General features: G+C 38.0%; 1 protein-coding gene across 10 annotated transcripts in view; it reads left to right on the top strand.

The window, feature by feature from the left end:
* LOC100643426 (myb-like protein X) overlaps positions 1-15,474 on the top strand; it is a 63,306-nt gene extending 47,832 nt beyond the window's left edge. For 8 of the 10 annotated variants that reach the window (XM_048413484.1, XM_048413481.1, XM_048413479.1 and 5 more), the window contains 5 exons: positions 5,897-5,958; positions 6,168-6,291; positions 7,640-7,808; positions 8,370-9,027; positions 9,328-15,474. In XM_048413484.1, the coding sequence (XP_048269441.1) occupies positions 5,897-5,958; positions 6,168-6,291; positions 7,640-7,808; positions 8,370-9,027; positions 9,328-13,416 (5,102 nt within the window). In that variant the 3' untranslated portion in view covers positions 13,417-15,474. Of the gene's footprint in view, positions 1-5,890; positions 5,959-6,167; positions 6,292-7,639; positions 7,809-8,369; positions 9,028-9,327 lie in introns of those variants that run through there. The other 2 variants (XM_020867200.2, XM_048413485.1) reach the window with 2 other exon arrangements.
* The last annotated feature ends 99 nt before the right edge of the window (positions 15,475-15,573 follow it).

Here is a 15,573-nt window from a genome sequence, read left to right as displayed (position 1 = left end):
GAAAGCCTGTTAGTTTGTCAAGCGTTGGTACAATGGTACGTAGTGTGGAGTGTATTTCCTGGATCGGTAGATCGTCGACACCGGTCGTTCATTATCGATGTTTGTTCGGTAATCGCGGATATTTGGTATAAAAGCAGGCTGTACGCGCGATCGACGAGGTGAAAGGTGCTCTTCTTACGTGATTTTACAATACACCCGCGTGCCAGCGTGCCCTTTCGACTCTAATAGACTCAGCTGACTTTCAGCCGATCGAGCCGCTTCCTCCTGCGGAGCGTCCTCGAGAGAACGTCTTTCGAGGTTACAAGGACTTTTTAAGTCTTTTAAGACAGCTTTAAATCTGGAGTTTACAGCGAGAAGTATCGAAAATTATTTTTTCGTGTAATATAATTATTGTGAATGAATTATGTATCGCGGATTTTTCTGTTTAATTTCGTTGAAAAAGCTGAATCACCCATTTATTTTCGAAGAATTAAGAATAAAATAGCACGAAATCGGGATTAACAGAGAGGAGTCGGTAAATTGAATCGTTTTTTCTCCACTCGATCAACTACAACGAGCCATTAATTCGAGTATAATTAGAGAACCGTGCGTTCCAGTTATACCAACAATACAGATGACGGCTCCATGAATAACAGTAACTTTATCAAATAAATCGAATCAATTTCAATCGCAAGCTAAAGAATCAAACACGAAGCTAATTTATAAAAATGGAAATCTAAAAAGGAAAGGAAAGAATCTAAAAAGGAGAATGTATACAAAGTAACGAAATAAATTTCAAAATATACGGAATTGAACTTTCCGTGAAATGGAAGTGGCGCATCTTTCCTCTAATCGAATTCGAAAGAAAGAAAAGGTATTCGCGAAACGGAACAAGGTGAACGAAGAGGAGACCAAAGAAGAAACCGAGACCCGATTATCGCAACAGTTACAGCCATTACCGTGATATTACCGTTACAGTAGCGTCTCTAAGACGTTACTACATCTAGCAACAATGTTGCTCAATGTTGCTCATCTCTCGAACGCTCTCGACTCTGCTCGCGATTCGTTTTAACGAAGCTGCGACTTTTCCGACCTGAACAATCTTTCACTTTAAATAATTATTTACAACAATTTTTCTTTTCTTCCCTCTTCACTTTTTATTTCCTGATCTTTCTGTTTTAGTCGAACAATCTATTTTTATGTTCTGAAAATTATTGGAATAATTATCTTCTATTTCTCTTTTTCTTTTTTTATATTGTCCTCTTGATCTTTCTATTCTCTGTCATTTTTCTTTTTTAAAGCTTTGTTCGTTTCTTAAAAATTTCCGACTTAAGCTAAAGAGGACCAACACTGCGAATAACAGTTGTACAAAAGTATCGAGCAAGTGCTGATCGACCTGTTAATTCGGTAGTCAGTCCTAAACAGGCCTTTCCTCTGCCACTTTGCCAATTCTCGTTTCTCAAGATTTAATTGTCCCATTGTAGATCTTCGGATCGCCACAGGTACTAATTGTACTTTTGTTCGTTTGATAATTCGTGGGAAATTCAATTGTTTCCAGCGGGCACGATTCCTAATAATTGCTCGAATCGCACGTTCTCGAATCGATCGATTCCACTATAAAATTCGATAATTCGTTCTGCAAATTATCGCCAATTTTTCTTTGATAATTCTTGTTGCGAATTATTTTAGCAGTAGATAATAGAAGAAATGAAAATTTTCATTGACATTTTTGTAATTTCTCTTACGAATGAGATAAGCAATAAAAGTGGGACAATTTCATGGAAATTTATGATAATTATTAGTAAATAATTAAATTCATATCAGGAATCCTAATGAACTATAATTGCATAGGAGAAAAGAATTCCCATGATTATCATGCGCTTGCCGCTATATTTCTCCGGCGTTATTTTAATTATAGTATGAATCGAGTGGCTCGTTTTTATAAATTGGGGCTCGTTAAACAAACGGAAGTCGTTTGTACACCCACACGCTGGAAACTTTAGCCGAACGAATTTCCCATAGCGCGAGCTGCACCGAGCATTCGGAAAATTAAACAGAATAATTTGCATGAGTTTGCGTAATCACCGATTTAAGATTATTACTCTTCGTCCTGAGGAAGTTATTGCATTTTCTTTTCTCGCATTTCTGAGACAGTCTACGAGATAATTGAGAGAAAATAAAATAATGTACTTGGCTGTTTTAAACTTCTTTCTGCAAGATTACAACGTACAACGAGACATACAAAAAGAAGAAAAAAAAGAAACGAAGCATCGATGAAAGGAATTATTGCACGGGTAGGAAATTAGGAAATTAAGTTTTAGCTTTAAGGAATAAACGAAGATAGAAGCAGAATGTAACATTCTAGTAAAATTATCTGAAAAATAAATTCATACTTGAAAATAAACGAATAAACGGCTGAATAGGTAAAATAGACAAATCGAAGCAAATTAATAAATTATTACGCAAGATACAATTTGTACATACGTAATATGCTATAGATATTATACTAATGAAATATGGCAGCACACGTGCCCCTTAATATCCCGAGCATGTCTAACATCCTGGACGAAGGCATCGGACTGTCAAGAACTTGTCCCGCGAAGATGAGCATTGGGTCGGCCAGTTGGCAGATCTAAATGTCACGAGATTCACACAGGCGTTACATGCTGAAGGGATTATATCACTGCCTCGTTCAACGATGCTACCGCATAACGAAAGATAAACAAAGATAGAAACATTACTCATCAGCAATGACGAGAAACAAACTAGGAGCAAAAAGAGTCGAAGAACTGTTCATTAGCGTTCATACGTATGCAAGTTTCGATTCGCCCTGCTGCGATCCACGAAATTTCATTCGCCATCTCACCAAAGTCTTCGGCATGAAATTCGAACGGAAAACGACGCACGTCGATAACAATCCCTTTACAGTTTTCTCAAAGTTAAGAAGCTGTCTAGAGAGAGGAGTAGAGAAAAGAGTAGAAGCCGAAAGAAACAGGCAGCTGTAGCATCGGGCACGTACACGTTTCGATTAACGAAATTAGCAACTGGAATCTGCATGGCAAATAAGTTACGCGAACCGGGAATTATGAAAGACGTTGATGACGCGAGCGATAACGATCCTCCGATTCCTGATTCGTCCTCGTTACGTCAAATTATTTATGGACAAATGGACTACGTTTAGACGGTGAAATCACGTTTGGAAATGTCTTGCTGCCTCGACGACGAAACGATGAGTGGCGTTCTCGGCAAGTGGAGCGTGTGATCTTGCTTATTTCCGATGATATTCGTGATCGACGATACCGATGATTGCAGGGCGTTTGGAGAAGTTCGAGGAACCCCCTTTCGAATATTCAAAATTTCTCTTAATTGTTGATAACAATGTGGATTGTTGATAACAATCTATGAAGAACGAGTACAACTAGAAGAAGGAAATTGAAATTTTGTCCGAATTATGGAAAATTTATCAAAGTTCTTGCTTGACGCCCTAAAATTTCTTCTCGAGGAATGCATTAACCTTTCACCTAGGTATTTCTGATTATGTCACGTGACTACAGTTTCCGTCTATTTCGCCGTAGGCAATGTCATCAATAACTCCGCGCAGCTTTCTAGAGATGAAAGAACGATCATTGAGTTTACGGGCGAGAGTCTGGGAAAAATATCTACTTTACGCCCGTTTTCGCATCGTGCTAATGTTTCGTCACTGTCCGATAGCTTAATAAATACCTCCATATATCCAGAATTATCGATTCTAAAAATTCTAATCTCATTTAATTCATTGTTAGTTAAAATTTGAAATTGTGCGCGTAGAATATTTAGCGGCACAATTAGAAAATTAATAACACGTTTTATTTTATTACCAAACAAAAAAAAAAAATTTCTTTAGTTGCGTTATTAGAGTAGTATATTTTGTGTTACGAACAGGTTTGTAATATCTGGAATAAAAGCTTCGTTAAACAAGTGGATCAATGACATACTTCGCAGTGAATTGGAAAATATGTGTCGAAATGGATGTATCATATACAGTATAATTGGATATATTGTGTGGAAGGTTTTGAAAGGGAAAGGTTGAAGAAATGGAAAGCGTGTGGCCCCGCATGGCGGAATTCCATCGTAGAAACCAAAATTCGATGAATCGTTCCTGCAATATAAATAACGTTACGATAGAAAGTCTAAAGTTATGTATTTTTTCTTTCTTCCGTAGAAAAATATTTATTGTCAACTTTTATTATAAATATAAATGTAGATATAAATATTATAAATATTAAAAATATTAATTATTATTAAATTGACGAATTTTAAGAATTTTCTCAATTTTCCAAGTTCTTAAAATTGTTGAATCCTTAATTTTTTGAATCGGGAATACGTGAATATTCGTTTCTATAAATTCTCGAAAAATTCTAAAAATTATTGAAATACAATGTTTCTCAATTTTAGTAACGTTAATATAACACAAATGAAACATTGGATCGCGACTCTGCTGTAATTTTTTTAATGATTTCTAATCAAGTTTCTTCAATTTCTCCTTGCATCAGAAGCATTCATCGTTATACGCATGCACGCTGCTACCTTCTTCTGAAGATTCTGGACACTCGATATGCTTGGAATAACGAGAAATAATCGTAAAGCGAAGTTAACTTTAAACGTGTTTAGTATAAAATAAAATTATATTTCATTGCATTTTGACGATTTTATAATAAATTTATTTTAATAACTCTCGTGTTGAACGTCAGCAAGTGAAACTTGCAGGCAGTACACAGCAATATAATTGGTCAATTTGCCATGCAGATTATTTTCTTGGTAATCAATGAAACATTGAATGCTGTAGGTAAAGATGGATAAAGATCTTTATTTTAATTAATCAACTACCGCTTACGATTAAAGTTTACGGTTAATTTAGTCGAGTGATGAAATTATTAATCGCTAATTAAAAACGTCGATCATCGAGCGTAAATTAATTCAAGGTTAATTTTTTCGAAATTTGAGTCTCGAAGCTTGAATCTGGACGACATTATACATAATTAAATTCTGAGAACGTGCGTGTTCGCCCGATCTTGATCGCGATATCTTCGGCAACCGACTGCAGCTTTGCAAAAGACCTCGATCACGAATATTAGATTCGCGAGAGATCGACAGGATCCGGGGACGTATCTGATTGGATGGCCCGCATGCACACCGGATGACCTCGGCCTACAACTGACCACTCGATCGTCGATCGATTCTCTACGCTGCGACATTCTATTTTATTTAATAATCATTTTTCCGACTCCGACTCTGCCAGCACCGATCGAAACCAATGCCCTGATCGGATCCGGTAACAAGTGGTTCTGAAATCAGCTCTTTTCTCTGCGTTTCCTATAATATAAATGTAAACAGTAATTGCCTGGAAATAGTGGTTCTTGTACCTCAAAATATGCAGAATTTCAGCAAACATATGGAAAATTGTAATTTCCAATTTAAAAACTTGTTGTTCTCTATTGGGTATATCGTACATGAGTCTGAGATTATTGTAGAACGATTTACATAATAGATGTTAGTATTTGCTAGATATAGATGGAATTTTTTAAAGAAACAAGTATAGGAAATTAGAGAGCAACGACCTAGGTGCATGTCGATAGTTGCTTATAATTATAACCGTAACTGGTGTAACAGGGTCTCCGAGTAGAAAAGTTACGCAAACGCATAAATTAGTCCAGTAAATTATTATCCTCGTGCCGAACATGTAGCCTTTTATTTTATTTCATTTTTCTTTGTCGAATGAAAAATTATTTTCCCTTTCGCGCGACACTTTTACTCTCGAATTTTTCCCCTTTTTTCTTTCTTTCCTTCTTTCCTTCTTTCATACGCTCCGCTATTGCGAACGTATGGATTGCTTTAGAATATTATTAACGATAGCTCGTGATTGGCTGGTTTGTTGCAGTTTTATCGTCGATCATCAACCTCCAGCATGGCTCCTTGTTATGCAGCGCGGGGGAACCTGGCGTGAGTATTCAGATATTTTTAATAACCTCGTTAGAATACCTTTCGCGTTACAGTATACGTTTATCGCGTTTTCAGTTGGAAATTATTTTCAAAAATTTCGAGCCCCAATGAATTCTGGAATGAATTTTTTAAATTGATCGTACAATACTGTCTTTGGGGTTAATCGTGATCACATGTTTTATAGTAATCATGTTTTGTTATCTCGCAAGTATTTGGACTTCGACAACCTGCCAGAGACGAATTTCTCGTGTCAGGGGAAGGTGATCGGTGGATACTACGCGGATGTTGAAGCCGGATGTCAGATGTTTCACGTTTGCACCATCGGTCAAAAAGGTAATTCAGCGATATTTCTGCAGTCGCTTCTATAACTTTCAATTTCCCAATTTCTCAAAATAGCAAAATAGTACGATCCCTCGCCAAGTATAATATTCGACAAAGATCTTAAATACTAAACGGATGGACAAAATGCATTTATTTAAAAATATATCCCTCGTATTTTAATACTTTACCACCTATTTCAAATAGACCTAACAAATATTTCATTATTCTAAATTAAGCCTACAAAAGTTATCTTATTTTCTCAGCTTAAATTAGATTACACCGAGAAAGCTAATTAATTAATTCGAATGGCTTCCCTACTTCGTCAATTTCCCGCAAAAAGGACTGCAACCGACGTTGAATTCGTTCGAGCGCGCATCGATTAATTCGAAACAGACTCCTCAGGGGATCGATCGATCGATCGATCGTAATTTGCTTCTTAATTTAATTCTTATCGTTAATTTGTTATCGCGACAATTAGAAACCGATAATTAAGTTAACGCCAGGCAGGGAACGAGACTCGTAAACGCGAGACAAATCGATCGATCGATCGTACGATCGAAGGACCGCGAGAGGCCCGCCTCGGGGGCCTGGCAAACGTCTGATCCAAGTTTTGTAATCGATCGAGAGATCACTCGGAAGAGAATGTCACGGTCGTCGAGGAACGTTTACTGACCTAAGTCGAGAACGTCTGGCTTCGACTCGTCACGAGGAATCGTGTAGATCGTCTAACCTTTTAAATATCTTCGTTAGACGTGACGTATCTTTTTTCCTTTTTCATTTTTTCCCTATTGTCTCAACTTTTTAATCTTCCATGGATGATTTCAATTTTAAATTTTGGAATCTTTCGTGTAATTTGTAGGAACGTTTTGCTATACAGTTTTTCTTCCAATAAGTTTATTTATAGAAATTTTGTATCTTCTCGAAGTATGCAAGTTTCTTTTATAAAACTGGTACCTTCTTGATGTATCATTTTTTCATAAAAAGCTTTATTATGTAATGTTCTTTATAATATTTGTATTTTTTTTACCGAAACTTTGTACTTTTTTGGTATAGTCCTTTTTATAAATCTGTATTGTATAATATCTTCTTATGTACACGCACACGCATAACAATTTTCTACCTTGTGCAACGTAATTCTTTCTAAATAAATCTATTTCCTAATGCAAATTTCAGTAGGCGGATAATGTTTATTAAACCATATTTACTTTGTTTAATATATTTAAGACTGAATTTGCTTCATAAATTACTGCGGTAATTGAAATTTCGATTGAATTTTCGAATAATGTGGGACGTATGGACGTTTCGAGAACCGTGACCCAGAAGAGCATCCCCGAATAATGATCCTGTCCTTCACCATGAGACTTGGTTTCAGACGAGATTATGGACATAAAGTTCCTCTGTCTGAATGGAACCGTCTTCGATCAGGAAACCAGGGTTTGCGAGAGAGTGGACGAGGTCGATTGCAGCAAGAGCGAGCGATTCTACAACTTGAACTTGGAACTCTATGGAAACAACGCAGTCACTCTCAGGTATGTTAATAAATTCACGTATGAACCATACAAAATCACCTACCAATTATATATTCATCTCTCGTAATCCGACTCGCCATATCTATTTTTCCATCAAAAGAATGCAACATCCCCCCCCCCCGCTAATCTGCTTTCGCGAAAGGACACATTGGCTGAAAATAATTATTGTAGCGGCTCGGTTCACCTGTCGCGTACGAAATGTTTGCCTGTCTAGACGTTCACCTATGCTAGATGTGATTTCGAAAGGACCAAAGGTGCATTAGTTCGCATAACTGCCGGTTTTGCTTACGTAGTGGCGCGATACAGGATCGATAGGTGTGGTGATTGCGTGTATCGACGATTTTTTGATTGATCACGTCTTACTGGCTGCCTGTTGCGGTCATTTCCTATGTAGCGCGCTATCTTTAGAAACACCGTCTCTTTTCAATACCTGAAACGCCTTTCCATGCTGAAATTTCCAATTTCCAAAGCGACGAATCACGATTCTCGACTTTGAACGCCTCCTCTAAAAAAAAGTCTAACCCGATCAAGTGAATTTCTGAATGCTATTTTTATTCGCAGTTTACACGAAAATAGCGAGGACGACATCGATCCATCGGACCCCATAGACGACCACCAACGCAGCACTTCAGCGCGACCAACTACAACAACCACAACGTCCACTACAACCTCGAAACCAAGTAAACCCTCCACTACGCCATCCTCCGGTTCTTTTTCCCACCCCACGGGCTATCCACAACACTTCCAGCCGCAACCACCATTTCCTCAGGTTCACACGAGTCAATCAAAGTCTCTCTACGACGACAAAAATAGCGGCTACCATCACCAGTATATTTTCCACAATGGAGAGAGGAATAATAATCAACAGGCGACTTCGTATCAACTGTTTAGCAATCAAGGAGTCAGTTCCACCACTGTTCAGCCACCTCAGGTGCATCAGATCAGATTCAGCTCGACTGCAAGTCCGCAGATTATTCACAACGAACCATCGACGGCGTCGCCACTGTTTCACGCTACATCTTCCACCATTCAGACATTATTGAATAGCAATGGAAATAGTCCAGCGTTGATAAATCCTATCTTTCACAATCATGGGATTGCTAGTACCACGGAGCAGTTTATTCATAGTAATAATCCTAGGGAGACTTCGGATTACAGGGAGAGTGGGGTGCAGAGTATCAGGCCGTTGGAGGTTGTTCAGTCGAGCAATAAGGGACAGGTAACTTTGCACTGAATTGACTTTCTCTTTCCTAGTTTTTTCTTTTTATCATACGAGGCGTTCCGTAGTTCGTGATACAAGTCGGATCAGGCAGACTCTATGATTCTATGACTCTATGATAAGACGAAAATTAAGGATAATAAAACTGGGGGCTCATTTTCAGGGAAATAGAGTTTAAACACTTTCCTAAAATAGAATAGGATAGATACCCTTTCCCAAGAACAATAATATTGTAATTAATTCACCTGATTTTACGATCTTATATCATTTGTCCGATACAAATTCTACATATTGTTCCAGGTCTCAAAGTTAACGATATCGCCAGTGCCAACGCCGGAGCCCTCACGCTCAGTGCAAGCGAAGACGAGCAGCCAGAGCTCTCAACAACCAAGGATCTCAGGCAACTTCCTTCCTACCCCATCTTCCGATGAAACTACAGTGAGATCCTTCTATCCAACCCCACGAACATCTTCGAAACCTTCGCAGACCTCTCAATCCCCTAATGATCAAGTCACTCAGCACATACACGTGTTGCCGCCTGTACAGATCCCTCAACTAAAACCTCATCAAATCACCATCAACTTACCACCTCCAGATCTTCAAAGAATAGTTCAGAATCCATCATCCTTGCTACCTTCTCAATCTAGAGTAATTGTAACAGCCAAAGCGAGTGTTAGCGACGAATCTGGTAGACCATTAAATACAACGCAATTAGTCACTCTTCCCTTGCCAACGATCCCAGCCAGTTATGATGATTATAAAGAGGGAGACGAGTCCTTTGATCCATTCTATAGAGACGTTCCTAAAATCAGAAACAGCAGAAGAATCTCTGAAGAATCTAGAAGAGTTTTGAGATCTAAAAGATCTGTTAGTCAGACCAAGAATTCCATGGTTTCTTTTGTCTATGCTGGGCATTCTAAACGAAAACGTGATGGACAGGTGACAGGTGCGAATAAGAAAGATACAGAAAATAAAAGTCAGGATTTCACTTCGATTAAGGAAAGTCTAATGAGATTTAGGGATATTCTCTTTGGAGAAGACTTCACTGAGGACACTATAAGAAGTGTCTTTGAGGGAAGTAGGCTTCAAGGACTTGGTTCTGATAACGAGAAGAACAATTCAAAGAGAGATTCGTTAGAAGATTTAGAGACAAAGGCTTCTAAAAATTTTAAAGCGAGGGATTATGAAGAAGACGATGTTAAAGAGAAGGAAGATGAAGAGACGGAAGATGAAGAGACGGAAGATGAGGAGACGGAAGATGAGGAGACGGAAGATGAGGAGACGGAAGATGAGGAGACGGAAGACGAAGGATCGGAAGACGAAGGGAGGGAAGATGAAGAGACGAAAGATGAAGAGAAGGAAGATGAAGAAAATAAAACTAAGCAGTCAGACGGATTAGAAGTTCCTTTGGAAATAGATACTAGGGAGTCTGATGCTGAAGAATACATTGACACCGATGAGGAAAAGGATGCTATGTCAAATTTGAAGAATGTTGACTCAGATTTGGAGGATATCGAAGTGGAAACTCATGAGACTGAGAAAGATGAATATGTAGATTTTTCTGATATGAAAGATAAGCCTAATGATGAAACTAAATCAGACTCTAAACCAAGAAAGCCAGAAAATACGTTAGATGTCGTTATTCTTGATCCAGGCGAGTACACGAAGCTGAAATCCAAGGACGAAGAAGAATTTTTAAATACAACTGAAGAGGAGCAAGTTTCTACACAGACTCCAATTCTGTCTTCGACTGAAGAAATCATTGGAGCAACGACAGAAGGAGATTCAGTGGATAAACAGTCTAAATTGCAAGAAAGCGACAGTGGAAAGATTCTAGAAGAAGAAAAAAAGGAAGAGAAGCCTAGTATAGAACCCAAACCAAACATGAGAAGGATAAGTTCCAAGATCAGAGCTAGAGGAAAGATTTCTTCCAAGAGAAAGGAAGCTAAAGTTGAAAATAACGTGCCTGTTGGATTACTCGATGATAAAGTTCCTGATCAAAAAGTAGAGACAACGACAATAGTGAATTCTGAGGGTGAGCAGATTGACAAGCACATATTCAACGAACCAGAGTCACAGACCTCGAAAGATGTCGATATCAGAGCTGTGAATAATCATGGAGGCAACTTGAAGAAACTTCAAACTGGTAAAGACCACAGTACAGGAAAAGACAATCGGAAGAGTGAGGCTAACGAATATGAGACTCTAGAGAAACAATCTAGAACTTTGGAAAAGGATGAAGGAAACGTCGAGATTTTGGAAGATGAGGAGAAAACAACTGTTCCAAGCTTGGACGAAAAACAAATTGAAGAGAAGAGAAAGGTCGAAGAAGAGTTTGACGAAGAAGTGGAGCAGCCTGAAACTCCTAAGAAAGATCCTTCTATAGAAGAAATGAGCTATTATAAAGAAGAATCTTCAATAGAGCACGAATCTATGGAAGATGAATCAACCACAGTCTTTAGCAATGAAGATTCTCAGAATGACCAGCAAGAAATGGCTAAAAATTCTCGTAAAGGAAAGATTATGAAGTTTGAGAACTTTTCAAAGGAAGTGTCTTCTCATAGGCAAGTTAAGAACAGGAAAAATGAAAATGAGAAAGAGGAAGGAAAAGAATCTGGTGAATTTTCGACGATGAAGAACGAAGAGATGAATTCTGAGGAAGCTTCCATAGAACAGTACGACTCTACCGAAGCATTCTATGAAAATACTTATGAAATGAGTACAGACGATGAGTACAACGATCCTGGTAGCTCCGAAAACGCCACTATTTCCTCGGAACATGTGACTTCGGAACATGTGGCTTCTGAAGAAATTCCAAGTTCTAAAGAAGAGACTCTTGAAGAACACGAAGACGACGAATCTGTTTTGAGTGACCAGGAAGAAAGTACGGAAGGAGTTCTTAAATTCACTGATGAGTTGCCTAAAGATAAAAAGGAGGACGTACTAGAAACAAAAAGACCCTCAGAATCTGTCGAGAATATAGCTCACGATTATGTAGATGACAATTATGAACCAGATAACTATAAAGAACACGGATCTTCAGACTCTAACAGTCTAAGTGCAGAGAAAATTCGTAAAGATATGTTGGCTGATGATAAAATAGAGGATGCCAAGCAAGAGAATGAGGAAGACAAGCCAGAAACTACCACAGAGCCTCAGAAAGATCAGGATGTGGAGACTGAGAGTCCAAAGGAGTCCATTACGGAGAAGATAGATTTGCAGACGACAACAGCCACAACAAGTACTACTACAAGTACAAGTACTACAACTACCACCGCTCGTCCCATGCCTCCAAAATTGTTCAAGCCAATCACTGCTAGAAAGAATTACAATTACATTCCTCCAACGACGACTCCGAATCCTGTAATTATCAAACCTAGACTGAGTTTGTTGAATCCCAAGCCAGCAAAGCCACCTAAATCCTACAACGAGCTGGCACCCAAACCGGTGATCAGGAAGTTCACTTTATTAGCTCGGAAGCCAACTACTACTATGGCTATCACGACGAATATGGACGAGAATTGGACCGAAACAGTGGAAGCAATGACCACAGATGTATCGACGACTACTACTGAAGCTAGCAGGAGCGAAGAGAATATATTAGAGAGCAAATTGAAGCCCCTAAACGAATCAGAAGAGAAGATGCATGCTCCTACGAAGAGCAAAAACGACCAGGACTCCAGTTCAAGCGAACAAAAGTCACCAACAAACGTAAAACAAGATCAAGAAGAAAATTTCACGCCCTATCCTGTTTCTAGACTGTCAACTCTTGCCTCTACCGTTGAGAAATCCTCGAAGGAAACCGAGTCTACTAGCACAGAGTTTGAGAAATCAACTAGTCCTAAGAGTTTCACCTTAGTGGATTTAGAAATTGTTAGTACGACAACTTTACCGATCGGTCTGACGTCCATTGAGTCTCATCATCCCGAAGAATCACCCTCGACTACTGTTAGATCAACCATAGAGGAAGAAACCACGCTTGCTTCGTCTGGCAAAATCATGGAACAGAATTTGGAGAGTAAAACGACAGAGGGACCTGTCACTTTGACAGTTTCCGAGGCAATCGCTATTTCAGGAACCACGACTAAGCGAACTGAAACGGTGGAATCGACCACGATGAGATCTCTAAGTCGAAACTCGGCGATGTTGAGGAGGCAGGGTGGTTTTAATTGCTTGGAGAAGCAGATGTATCGTTTCTATGGTGACAATAGAGACTGCAGACTGTTTCACTATTGCTCTCCTGGGTTCACTTCAAGGCAGGTGCTTGATTTTCGATTCGTGTGTGAAGAAGGCACTGTGTTTGACGAGGAGAGCCAAAGCTGTCGCCACAACGCTAGGAATAAGGATTGTTTGAAAAGGGAGTGGTTAAGAGGAGAATCAGGATTTTGATTTGTTTCTCCTCTCTTTGTGGCTGCTGGCAACGTTGATTTTGGTAATTGGTGAATCCCCTCCCTTAGTGTATATTTATGTATATTGTTAATAGGTAAGATTCCGGAGAAGAGGGCGGCGCCTCTTCCCCTCAACATTTGCCATAATCCCTGTACATGACGATGATGGATTCACACTTATTAAAATTAATATGCTCGAGGTAGTTCGAACAAGCAGCTCACGGAGAAGATAGATTTTAAGGGAATTTATTGTTGGAATGACAGTGCTAGAACCTACTTTTTAGAATTCGTTGTTTTTATGCGGTGAATGGTAACACGATTGCGTTTCCTTTCATCGAAATAAGTGATGTACAGAAAGTAAAGAATAGAGAGCGAGGAAATGTACTCTGAAGTAGCCTTCAGCAACCAATTGATTCAATATTAGTTATAGCTTCGTCGATAAAGCAGAACAGTCATTGATGATCGATAAAGTAGATTAACTGATCGATAAAGTAAAATAGCCATTGATAAAAGTAGAACTGTTTGGTTGATACATACTTGGGCAGATAGCAAAGCTTCCAAAAAAAAAAACCATATGTAATCTAGAAATTAAGAACACTGCTGTGTCCAAATTCTAAATTGTATAAATAACCATAGTTTGCACTGTCATTAACCAACACGAAAACACGAGCAAGTTTCCTAAATATCTTCGTTCAAAGAAAAATATCAGAATCTTGCTCGTATCAATTTATAGAACTTGATAGTCAGACAACAGCCCCTGTCTACTTCCTTTAGTCAAAAGAGCGAATCACGTCTGTTCCTACGTTGCATCGATGGTTTTTACGATACAGTCATCGATGGAGTATTCCCTCTAGCGATACAGCAATAAATCTAACGCGCATTGCTCAACAAATTACGAACGAACGTTCGTATCGGCTGGCTAGATGCAACTGCATGAGTAGATTAACAAGGATGTACAGTAAGAAATAAAGAAAAGAATTTTGAGAAATACTCGAATCGTCATGTCGATAAAATAATTTCTTAGAAAGATCGACGTGTTTTTGCGAATTTATTTAAATCCGTCGACCCATCGATCTTCGTTCCCCTTAGCAGAAATATGGCCCCTTGAACCGAAATTCCTAATACTAGTAAATAGACTGAGGATTTTTATGCATTTATTCGAAATTTAAAGATACAAAAATATACGAATAATCAACCGTTTAAATACTTTTATCTAAACATTAAATATCACGTACATTCTATGTATATTTCCAGCTCTGTTTTAAACTTCTCCAATACAATCTAATATAACGAAATTTCAAAATGTTTTGTATCACACATACAATATATTCATAAAAGGTTTTTATAACTGATCGAATACATTCATGAGCTATTCTTTTAGTTCATAAAAATCATGAACTTGCGTAAATATCCACAGTCTACAAATAAATGTATAAATAGACTCCGCATACACATATGTATATCATAAATATATATATTTTTACATGTGAATTTATCCCGTTACAATTTTAGCGATTTTTTAGATAGGTAATCGCGATCGATAAGTGTGTAGAACGTTTAAAATATGGTTTCAAAGCGTGTACATTCGATGGTTTCTGTAAATATCTTGTGTCCCTCTGTAGAGTAACACGTTATCGATGTAAGAAGCCTTATACTGTGTTAATAATAATTGTGTACTACGTGCAATCTCTTGTTCGTCCATCTGCACGATAAGTTTTTTTATTCTTTATTTATTTTTATCGATTTAGAACGTTTAGTTAATTGTTTTCTTTTCTCTTCCCTTTGATGTTCTCATATCGAGAGTGGCAACAAGATTTTTTTCCATTTTTATTTAGTATTGATCGCACCACGATTAATCCAATCTTCGTTCCTAAATATGTCGATTATTCAATGATGGAGGAGGTAGCCCGAAATAATTGAATTTGATGAAATGTGTAATTTCGTATAATTAAATAACGATTGTAAATATAGTCATCTATCAAACCACGATATCGTAATATTACTGTAGCTTAAAATAATAAAACACGTGAGAAATTATCTGTTTTCATATACCATGTCACCAAGAGAGATATATTTATTTTCCAATCTGCTAGTGAAATATTAATAAATACCTTTCGCAATTTCTTTGAATCCATTAAAATACCAGATTATACCTTTG

The sequence above is a fragment of the Bombus terrestris genome, chromosome 16 (genome assembly GCF_910591885.1).
Source record: "Bombus terrestris chromosome 16, iyBomTerr1.2, whole genome shotgun sequence".
Lineage (NCBI taxonomy): Eukaryota > Metazoa > Arthropoda > Insecta > Hymenoptera > Apidae > Bombus > Bombus terrestris.
The sequence above is the reverse complement of the archived record's forward strand: the minus strand, read 5'-3'. Positions and strand labels throughout refer to the sequence as shown.